We start from the raw sequence: 11756 nt of genomic DNA on the forward strand, positions 1-11756 counted from the left end.
TCTCTCGAGGCGAGCACTGTACGCCGCATGCGGAACTGCGTCGATGCGAGAGCGTTGCACGAAGGCTCCGGCTTGAAGCCGTTGAAGAAGGCAACGACAGTGGAAGAGAAGAGGAGAATTTTGCCGGCGCTCCTCGTCTCTTCTCCTCCCAGTGGCGGATTTAGAATCTCAAGAGCCCTCCCTGAGTAAAACAAAGCGTTACAGCCACGATCCTACGTCTTACGAAATCTTACAACAATCTCTTTAATTACAATTTCTCGCGTCAACGGAAACATTGTCATTTATAAATTATTCTTACTTACTAATTATAAAAATCCATTTCGCAACAATTACGTATGTATAATTATAAACTGTTCGGGGATGAATAACGCAAATGCGCGCGGAACGATTGCGAGATTCTTCAATAGCCGGGGGGTCCTAAGCGACCGTTTATCGATAAATCCGCCACTGTCTCTTCCACCTGCCCGCGGCTCTCACACCGCGACACACCTCGCGACGCCCTCGAGAGGGTGGGGAATGCGCCCTCCACGCTCGTCCACCCCCTTTCGCGCCACTCCGGCTTGTCGATGACGAAACGCACGTAAATTCGTGGCGGCGTCGGCGGCGCCGCCACCACCTCCACCGTCGCCACCACCACCGCCACCGCCGCCGCCGCCGCCACCACCGCCACCGCCACCATCGCCGCTGCCGCCACCGCCGCCGCTACCACCGCCGGATGAAATCAGTGCGACTAGAGTGCACCGCGAGGGAAGAACGCGGGTCTCCCCGTGTGCGGCCCGCCGTTCCCGCTTGCGGCACGCGCGCGCGCGCGTCCGCCCGCCTGTTCGTTCGTTCGTTCGTTCATTCGCTCGTCCGTTCATACATTCTTCTGTCCGTGAGAGTAACACAGTAGCGCGATGTGACACAGGGAGTAGGAAAACAGAGGGGTAATTAGGTCGTTGTGCGCGCCGAAACAGGCTGCGCGTCCCAATTAATTATAAACGACCGCGCGAAACGCATCGAAACGGAAGACGAAAGTGCATCCGTTCATTCACCGTAGCAAGATAGACACGAGCGTGCGAAATCGTTGTGATAGTAGCATAGTTTAAATGTATAAAGGAGATAAACGAGGAATGTAAGCGAGAGGGAGCGTGTATGTTTTTAAAATTGATTAGGATCGTTTAGAAAATATTGTCATCCGACGTATCACGAAAAGAGAGAGAGAGAGAGAGAGAGAGAGGAAAAACCGCCTGGAGCTAACTGATCGATGCGTCGCGTGGACTAGGTCAAGTGACTAATTAACAGTTGAGAGCAAATTAGAGCGATCGTAAACGAAGAGACGTCGAAAGGTTTCCGGACAATTTTCAACCTCGTCGTCTAGTCGTCCGACAAAATATCGATTCTAAAGCAGAATTTATCGAGTAAAATTGCCGTAAAAGAGATAGAGTAAAAAAAAAAAAAAATCAACCGAGGGGAAGGAAAGAAAAACCGAATTCATCACGCCAACGAAAACGGTGTCAACGAAGGCGCGGAAAAGGTCGCGTTGTTTTCGGGGTGGGCGCGGGAGGGGGAGAAACGTGCGAGGGGTGCAGCAGGTGCAGCGGGAACGCAGCTTCTGTCATCGATCTCGCCGCGGCTGCAGCGAGCATGGCGCGGCCCGCACGCCGCACACGCCGGATCGCGTCCGCGTGTGGACGCGTGGCGATCAGCGGCGACCGGATGACGATGTTACGTTAATTAGTTAATTAACTAATTAGTTACGATCGTCGGTGGTGGCCGCTCATCGATCTGCTGACGATCGTTCTCGACGGCGATGCCAACGACGAGGACGAGAGCGACAATGACGACGACGACGAGGAGGAGGTCGACGTCAACGGAACCGCGAACGCTGGATTCTCCCGACGGTACGCGGGAGGCCGATCGAACGCTTCCCGACGCATCTCGCGGCAGTTATACGGCTTTCTCGGCGTAAACTTCCGACGACCTCGCAGCAAGGGCAAAGGCGCGAAGGGGTCGCGAGTTTTCACGCTCACACTCCGCGCCTTCGCGAACGAAGAGAGGAGATAGAGAAGAGAGAGAGAGAGAGAGAGAGAGAGCGCGACGCCGGTGCATTGCGCGGTCGCGGTGCGTTGTCCGCGGGCCGCGCGGGCGGTGTTTACATTTGCGAGAGCCGCGAGACTTGGACCCGCGAAATCGAGATATCGATCGGACTTTCGCGGGGAGAGCGCGATTCAACGAAGATCGCAAGTCTGCTTTACTTCACCGCGAGCTCGGTGTGTCTTCGCTTACGAAGACACACGGACGTGAAAAGGTCGCCCAATCGTCGGCGAAGAGTGACGAAGATTCGCCGGTGTTTACAATCTTGCGAGGATGCACGTCCACGAAATCGCGAAATTTTAGATACGGAAAGTAGATGGAAGAAAGATACGCGTACGTTCTAAATCAATAGGAGGGGGAAAAAAAAGAAATCTTCGTGGTCGAAGATCCGAGAATTTTCGACGATTAGCGTGCTAACATGAAAAGTATCGATAACAATTTTCGAGAACATCGAGGGAAGACAAGCGATTTGACAGACGGAGTGCGTGCTCGCGTTTACTTCGATCGAAGCATCGAGAAGTTCGATCTGTGTCACGTGACGTACTATAACCGAGATAGATCGGAGTCCCGCGCGATGTCCGCGCGCAACGGAAGAGACGTATCTTAAGCGTACGTGCCGCTAGCAGGGTCTAGATCTAGATCGATACGCGAGATCTCGGACAGAGCAGCGTCGCGCAAAATCGCAGAGATGGACTGCTGCAATTACATCGAGGCTTACGCGGCAGGTGGTCATTTTTATCAGCAGCAGCAGCAGCAGTACTTTTGTTACGACAACGGTAGCGTAGCGTACACCGGCTACGACGCAGCGCCGATCTCTAATGCGATCGACATTAGTGCTCGATACAATGGAACGATACCACCTACGTATCCGACAGGTAGACTAAGCAAACGCAAACGAGATGCATGTCGCGTCGAAACAATTTTTCGTTGATTTGCAACGATTCGTAAACACACGCGTATTTTTTTGCATTTTAATTACAGCTGCATTAATGCAACTTAAAAAAAAAATAATATTTAAAAAAAATTTATCTGTGTGAATGAATAAATAAATTTGTTTGTGTTTCTTTCTTTAATAAACGTTCTTTTTTGTAGCATAGTATAGTACGTAAGAAAAGATATACAATACCTGACGACAAATACATTTGATATGAAAATTAATTAAGTCATTCGTTAAGTGTTAAAAGAATTAAACACTTTTTCATAATAAATTAAAAAACGGAATAAAATTTTTTTTCACGTTCAAACAAAACTTTTGCAATAAAAAATTTAAAGATCTGCTGTATCATATACTGTATGTAAATCGATAATTCGAGCTCATAGTTCGTAGAAATTTTGATTGAGATTTTGATAAAACTTATGTTAGTTACAGTCCGGAGACAGCATGATTAAAACATTACATTTTGCATTACTGTATTAATAATGGTCGCGTGTACATTGTCGCAGATTACGTGTATAATCCGAAGGAGGCGAGGCTGCGGAAGGCCATGCGCGAGCAGACTCGCGAGCTGTCACGGCGGTCGATCTTGCAAAACGCGATCGCGACCGCAAACGCGCGCACGGCCGCGATTGGCGGCGTCAGCTCGGCCGTTTCCGCGTCTATGGCCGGCGGCTTCTTGAATCAGCATCACCGTTTCGATTGCACGCCGATGCCCATGGGTCCAAGCGTGAGCCCTCATCAGACGGCCGAGCCCTGGTTCCAGGCCGCGCATCGCTTGAAACCCGCGCACTCACCGCGAATTGGCGATTGGTACGGAAATGTATGCGGCGACCCGATCGAGAGGCTGCAGGCGATGGGAGCGATGCATCAGCACCAACAGCAGCAACGCGACCTTGAAAAGCCCATCAAAGACCAAAGGAGCCAAGCAGCGGAGTGTGCCGCTACGTCGTTCTCTAACGGTTACTCACCGGACATCGCGGCCGCGGAGAGAGAGATCCGTCGCCAAGAACCCACGGAATACGCAGACTTCGTCGACCAGAAATGGCACCCTTATCAGGTAATACACGGAGCGCAATGACGTAATTACGGGGAAACAAGAGAAAAAAAAGCCTCAACTTCGCGATGTTCGTTCAATTCAAATTGACAAATGCAAATTTTATCGATCTTATTTTTCACAGACGTTTCTTAATTCTGTTGAACGCAAAATCTTTCACCGTTTTTTAAACTAAACGTGAGGAGGAATTTTTTTTCCCCTCACTGCGTTACATCGAATGTCCGCAAAAATCGCCCGATGTCTCTGATTGCAGAACAGCGCGAGTCCTCATCCACTTCCGAGAACGCCTCATCCATCAGCGCAAATGGGTGGTGTTCTTCACCCAAGTGTCCAGAATACAAACGCGCATGGACACGGTCCATGGGGCCAATTTTGTCACGGTATGCTACCACGTAAGTCCACCGTATTTTATTTTTCTTTTAGAGGTCCCACCGCGGCAATTTTGAAACTCTGGCAATTTGATCGTTTGACTAATCGCATTTTTATACGCGCCAATTCAAATTGCGATGGAATAATATATCTGCGTCGTTTGACGGGAAAAAGAAGAATTATTACTTAATCAAACATTTTACATGGTATTTAGACGTGTGCAATTTTTCAGACGTTCCAAGTGTAGCTCGCAACGCGGCGATTCGGGGCCCGCGGCATGCAGTTTTCCTGCGGGACCGCACTCCAACTAGGCACTGTGCATTTTTGGAGGACGCGCCGCAGATGAATTATGCGCCGAGCAAGTTGAGCATTGATAGCATTCGCGCCTCTTATCCGCCACCGGAGCATCAGGTATTCAGTACCCATATGACTGTCACGTAATGCCCAGCGAACCGCGAATACGACGAAAGTTTCATGTGACAAATCGACTATAAATTGCAACGATGAAGAATGACGGAAAATTATAAAGGCGTTACGTAAACGTCAATTTAACATTTGCCGAGAATCAATAAGAAATTATCTATGCAGATGCCAAGGTTGCTGGGATCAGCGGTGGATTCCGTCATAGACTCGACGACGACGACGACGACGACGACGACGACGATGAATCGACGCGAGGAAGACGGCGGGACCAGATGGAAGCCAAACAGCACTGGGATGTCCCTCGAACTAGTGCCAACCTCCACGGTAAAATATATTGCATACAAAACATATCTCTCACTTGTACTTGCACACATGAATATTCGTTCCATCTACCAGATTGTTATCGTAGTCTGAGTGTTAAAGACGCGCCGATTTTAGCCGCAGGAAGGCACGGTTTCTCGCGAGAAGGAGCGCGAGTCCCGGCACTCGAGCGAGCGATTCGAGCTGAAGAAGAAGCCCGTCTCGAAGCAGCCGCTTCCGGGTTTCCATCAGGCCTTTGGCTCCACGGAGATCGGCAGGTTCTCCAGGTCCGAGTTCTTCGTAAATATGGTGGGCGAGAACAGCAGCGGCGGCAGCATTACTGCGGACGATGGCGACGGCGCCGATGGCGGCGACGACGGCGACGTAAGTAGGGAACATTCCCTGTCGGAAACGATAGAGAACACCGCCACGGCGACGGCTGTGGCGACCGCTGCCGCGACGGCCGCGACCGCAGCCACAGCGGCGACCGCTGCCGCAGCGGCGACCGTCGCCGTCACCACGACCGGCGCGTGCAGAATTTTCGACGCTTCCGAGGACAACCAGACCACATTCGCCGCCGCCGTGACGACGACGCCGTCGGCGCGCCGTCGTCGATCGGCAGCGCGTACTGCGGAGAATCAGCGGCGCCGCGCTGGCACAGTCCACACGTAGGTGTTATAGGTAGCGAAATTTAAACGTGATCGGCCGCGGTATCTGCGTACTGTCTTCACGACATTTGTCGATATTTTTTGCTATCGAGAAATCAAGGGACAACGTTTGGGGAGCAAGAATTCACAGAATTTTATATTTTTAGATTAATTAGTAGGTTGAGGAATGAAATTTATTACTTCGCGATTTCGAACGATGATTTTTTCAGCAATTATGGTACTAACAAGTATCGTTGATACGGTACAGAATACCGCTGCAGATCGATTTCAGTAGGACCTTGTCCTCGTCCTTTTTAGGCTAAAACGGTCTTCGTAGCTTTCCGACGCGCGACAGTTTGCGATGAGGTTGACTGGCGATGTATTTCCAATAGAAACAAGTTACAAGCGTAACATTGGTAGTTTCGATGTGTAGTGAATTTTGGTAACGAAAGAACTGTCTACTCTATACTTTATGTTTTGCGCATGCCAATAGAGAGACTTATCCAGAAATTGGAACCGTTATAATTTCTCTGTGTCTGAATTTAATCGCCGATGTGATTTCCATGTTTATTCGTGACAATGAGATTCGCGCGCGATGGCGTAAAACGCCAATCTTTGAGATCTTTAAACGGAATTGAGCTCGAAATCGCGTCGGTTTCAACCCCTGGATTTGTCTCCATGATGAAAACCTCTGTCGGAACCTGCAGCGCCGCTTGGAAAGTAAAAGCGGGACACGCGTGTCATGCGTAGCGAATGCAAGTGCATCGATTGGCGAAAGCTGTCGGGGATCGATGTTGGCGTACGAAACGTCCCGACAAACTGCGAACGTTCGTCGAGATTGTGCCTTCCAGAGGATCGGGGACGCGTCGGGGAGTTCTCGTCGAGTTCTCTCGCCTTATCGAAAATCAAAGCAGCACGATACACCGCGTCTCGTATGCCAAAAGGAAGATATAATCAAAAGAAATAACGCCGAGGCGATCCGTACTCGATCGGCACCTTCCATCACTGTTGTTAGATATCGTCGATGTTATACACGTCGACGAGTGATTATATATATAAATATAAATAAATATATATTATACTCGTGTGTAATGAAAAGGAACGAAAACGCGCGACGAAGAGAATAAGTTATTTAGTAGATTCCTTAGGTCAGAACGTATTGCCGCGCGGAGAAACGATCAAATAAAAGTGGAGTAAGCCTGCGAGCGTAGGAAGCCGAGAAGCCGACAGGTAAACGCTCTTCCGCTTCTGGAAAATAATTACGAAGGGGGATGCACGATGGTTCGTGTTAAGAATCTGCATTTGAATATTTCCGCCTAATTTTTCTTTCATACTAGCATTCTAGCCTTCTTCGATAGCCATCTAAAATTAATTAGCATCTAACATGATTAGATAATTTTTCCTTTTTCTGCACGTATTGCTAATTTAATTTTAGTTGGTTAACTAATCAATTAAATATAATAAATATACAACATAAATAATACATATTGCACATATAATATTAATATGTATATATTATATAATACATATTACATATGTATATAATGTTAATATGTGTTGATTAATCAATTAAATATATTAATTGGCCAATTGATTTAATTGACTAGAATTAAATCAATGCCTTTATACATGTATTTTATTATATTTAAAACGATATGCATTTATTTCTAAATTATAACGATTTTACAGAAAAGTCAGTTTCCAATTTTCTGTTTTCTCCACTGTCTAAGCTAATAAAGTGTGTTTGCTGGCAGATTCTTAATACGAACCAGTATCTATAACTTGTGTCTAGTCTCATATCGACCAGTTAATTCGGGATAAATTCGTGCCGGATACCCTGTACCTACGATGGGACCAAAAATTGAACGAAAAACTTTTATGTCGCGTTCACCGTCGCGCTTACGTCCTACGTATGGTCGCGTAAAAAGAACTTCCCTCATTCTGTTCGCGCGATCGCTCGCGAGTGAAAGCAAAACGCCACACTTCCGCTCCGAAACGTGGAATATATTGGACAGAATAGTGCGACTACATGAATGAAAGTATATTAATACATATATGTATAATTGAAAAAATATATATATATTCCACTTCTTGCAACGGAATGAGCATAATCTCACGCCTTACAAAACATATTTAGCCGTCAAATCGACGTGTGCGTGAATATCATAATCGAAAAAAAAAATGACGTTATCATCGTAGGACGAAAATTGGAGTAATTCTGAACTAGATATCGATAGTATGCGACGTCTTAAAAAGACTTTCTTGACGTTGATGTACTGTGCATGTTGGAAGATACGGATAAACTTTAAATGAGGAATACTGTTTAATTAATCAGAAGAACGTAAATGTACGCTGTGTGATACAATATCGTAAGCAACGGTAGCTAAAGGTGATAGAACAAACCGACCTACAACAGACCTACAATGTTTTATGTAAAATAAGTACCACAAATGTCAAGTTCTCCATGCCGAGAGTGTTGAAGACGCAATGTTCTGTCAAAATAAACGATATGTTGAATAGACGAAATTGGCATTTGCGGTATAATTGTCCTGTGATACGAGATGGACAAGATCACCATTGAAAAATGTATAACTTTACTCTCATTCGATTGGAACGATCGCGAGCAGTATGACAAGAATAAAAGAAACGGATGTCTGTGCGACAGTAAAGAAAAAGAAAAACAAAATCGTCTCTTACTTTTTTTTCCAGCTGATCCCGGAAGCCTATCTACCGAGTCCCTTGCTATTTCCTTTCCCACGGAAATCCCATGATATCTTAGGAATCAATGCTATTCGCGGATTTACAGAAGACGAACGCCTGGTATCGCATATTTTATCTAACGAGTGTTGTTGGTTTACGCAAAGCGGACACGCGATAGCAAGAATTCCCGATGGCCTTGTGGTAAGAATGAATTTCAATATATCATTTCCAGATTTTAATATTAAATTTTAATATTGTATCTCAAACGAAATTACAATTAGTCGTATTTGTAATTTTGCTATTCGAATACTGATACTGACAGCCTTGAGAACTTTTGATTGAATTCGCGATGAAATTACGTAGACTTGCGCAGCTTTAGTGGATTATTCCGATCAGAGAGAGTAAATCCGACAGTAAGCAACGATCCCCCATCTGACGGAATTCCCGATGTTGCTTGGTATGGAGAAGCAGACTGCGAAAGAATCATTAGCGATCGTGCACGACAAAATACCGTCATCAGCGCAAATAAGACTACAGATGACAACATTCGGCGAGAGCGCGAGACATCAATAATCTGAAGATTAATCGGAACAAGAATTCTCTCATTGATAGCATGCATGAGTCTAACGAAAACAAAAATTTAAAAAAATCAGTAATCGATATCGTTAATAATTAAGCAGCGATTTGTTTAAATATTCAAATATTTTATTTGTTAAGTAATTAAAGAGTAATTAAAGAGTTGTCGCGCGAATTTATGCAAATATATGATTTCTTTAGAAAAATTACGTTGTTTTTAACTTTACTTCTTCTTTTTCTATTCTTCATTATACGAATTTGCGATGTCTTACAGAAATCAACTCGTAATATCGCGTAATAAATTGACATCTAAAAGTTCACGTGCATTGTATTGTAAATTTATCTATTTAGAAACGGTTTTGATTGACTTGCTTGAGAAAATACCATAAATTAAGAGACTTTTGTGAAAGACAATGGCGCATCTTTGCCTGGTAAACGTCGCCGCTTTCGACATTCGGAGTGCACAACTTCCGCTAAAAAAATGTTCGGGGAATGATACAGTTTGTAAATAGACGAACGCGCCGAAAAAGCCGAGTTTGGTGCGGTTTATCAAAGCGGTCGTAACTACGGCGGTATCTCTCAAACGGTATAAACGAAATGCCGAAGACCTTCCGACTCGTGCCTGAAGACTACTAGCGGCAGGTAGCAATAATCAAGAGTATCCCTATCGTAAACGCCTCTACAGTGTTGTGCAGGTTGCGTAGAAGACATTCGAGGTAAAAATTTTTATGATACGCCACCGTGCAGCGAACAGAACGAACGTAAACCTTACCTTCGAAATCTCTTAATTTTCAAGTCTCGTATGCCAGCCGAAAGAAACCGAGACAAGATAAATATCCTAACTTTACACCAGCATGTGTTACGTCGAAGATTATGATCAACAGGTAAGAAGAAAACGTCTTTGTTACGAAAAGACGTATAGTAAAGATACAGCAAAGACATTGTAAAAGTTTTCAAAAGTTCCAGTGGAAGTCATGATTTTTACAATTGAAACTTGTACCTGCTCTTTTACAAAGTCGCCAGCTTTAGGTCCAAAGGAATTACCGCTCCTTTCTTTATATATAGCTCGCGCATTATACAATATTTATACGTTGAAAGTTAGATGGCCTGAAAAGTTCTCGTTCCTCACTACTAGATAGATAGTTTTTCGAGGGTTAACTGCAGCACACTTTCTGTCATCTACACCTCCATACTTTTGGAAAGTTCTCGCGCGGCTGATGCGAGTGCGCAGTTTGCGGCTAGGACCGTCGGTCATTGCGGCATTTCTGGCAAATCATCGCGAATGCAGTCAGGCTGAAAATAGTAATTACCTTCGACAACCTCGGACCGCCTTGAATAAAGATGGCTCCGCACTCAGAGACTTCGACTCGGTAATGTCGCGCGCGGCACCAGGACGATTGCGAGTACGTGCTCTCTGCACGAAATTGCTAGCACAAATAACCGATAGGGTTACGGCCGTCTTCGCGTCCGGCGATTGCTGTCCGAAACCGTGCGCGATGGCAAACAAGAGAACGGACCTGCTCAAATATCTACTCACGATGCGTCGTGCGGCCGGCCGAGAGAGGAGAACAGCGCTCTGTTGATTTTTGTCATTTGACTCCAGGCGACCAACACATTCCCATCCTCCTGATCGTTTCGTCCGTGATAGACTAGGAACTCCATTTTCATAATCGGCAAATATCGAAATTGCTGCAAGACGTCATTTCTATAGAAAGGGGGTCTGCTTACCGAGAGAAGAGCAGCGATGCATCGCGAGGCTTTTAAGTAAATTATTGAGATTTCCGCCAAATTTGCGACGTCTTGCTGCAAGAGCGAATCATAACGCAGAAGAAAAGGGAGAGCGTGCAATCGGAAGCGGCGTATAATCACTTTTTTTTATATTTAAATTAATCGCTCAACAGTAACTGCAAGGTAAAGAAAAAAGTACCCTTTATTCCACTCCACTTTTTGCTAAAGATTAACGCCAACTCATATTAAAAATAAATATTTAAATGGAAATTAGAAACTGACAGTAAAACGATTTCTCGAGTTCTTCTTTTCTTTTTTTCGCGGATACGTCGAGGACCGTTACACCTCGTCAACGAGAGCAACACTTATCTCTCACGAGGAACAAATACGCGTCGCATACTTTCCTGAGCGCAACAGACGCAAATATTAACTCGTAAGAGGTGACAATGTCGCGTTGTCGCGGCTCGATCCGGTATATCGCAGCCGCGTGACTCCGGTCCGCGAAGAGGAGCACTTCCTCGCGACCTTGGCGCGAAAACGGTTCCTTCCAATCGGCCGCGCTTCGACGTTTATTATTTTCGATCAAGACGAATTCGCGAGCGATCGACACATTAATCAAAGTGACGATTACGGCGACGATTCGATCCACCACACGTGCGGATCCGCGTACGTTGTTCGCCAGGACTAATCGAGAGCCTGGCGACCGGCGACGTGGGCGGACTGCCGAACGACGTGTGCGTTGTCGAACCCACCAACCGTGGTGAATCTGTAAAGACGACTCACACGTCCATTGGTCGAGGCAAGACACCGAAGGCGGCACCCGCCTTCGTGGCGACGGGGCGACCGGTCAAATCATCCTCGACCAATGGACACCGCAGTGGCACCGCCATGCTGCACCCGTGAGCTTCTAATTTAGCGAGTAATTAGCACCCGGCAAGCGCGAACG

At 46.2% G+C, this 11756-nt stretch overlaps 1 protein-coding gene across 2 annotated transcripts; it reads left to right on the top strand.

Annotated features, from left to right (window-relative positions):
- Positions 1 to 1567: 1567 nt before the first annotated feature.
- On the top strand, positions 1568 to 6777 carry LOC105192801. 2 transcript variants are annotated; one of them, XM_039453277.1, is made up of 7 exons: positions 1568 to 2951; positions 3520 to 4070; positions 4321 to 4459; positions 4669 to 4847; positions 5025 to 5183; positions 5298 to 5739; positions 5781 to 6777. In XM_039453277.1, the coding sequence occupies exons 1-7, from the start codon at positions 2765 to 2767 to the stop codon at positions 5852 to 5854; spliced, it is 1731 nt and encodes a 576-aa protein (XP_039309211.1). In that variant the 5' UTR covers positions 1568 to 2764; the 3' UTR covers positions 5855 to 6777. The 2 variants fall into 2 exon arrangements, with proteins under 2 accessions (XP_039309211.1, XP_011155353.2); XM_011157051.3 differs by having other exon boundaries at positions 1570 to 2951; positions 5298 to 6777.
- Positions 6778 to 11756: the final 4979 nt, after the last annotated feature.

The sequence above is a fragment of the Solenopsis invicta genome, chromosome 9 (assembly GCF_016802725.1).
Source record: "Solenopsis invicta isolate M01_SB chromosome 9, UNIL_Sinv_3.0, whole genome shotgun sequence".
NCBI classification, from domain to species: Eukaryota; Metazoa; Arthropoda; class Insecta; order Hymenoptera; family Formicidae; genus Solenopsis; species Solenopsis invicta.

Excerpts from the sequence above, each read along its gene's own strand:
- LOC105192801 (XM_011157051.3), top strand. The coding sequence starts at position 2,765 with ATGGACTGCTGCAATTACATCGAGGCTTACGCGGCAGGTGGTCATTTT. Across the intron at positions 2,952-3,519 it reads ACCACCTACGTATCCGACAG|ATTACGTGTATAATCCGAAG; the intron begins GTAGACTAAGCA and ends ACATTGTCGCAG. Across the intron at positions 4,071-4,320 it reads AGAAATGGCACCCTTATCAG|AACAGCGCGAGTCCTCATCC; the intron begins GTAATACACGGA and ends CTCTGATTGCAG.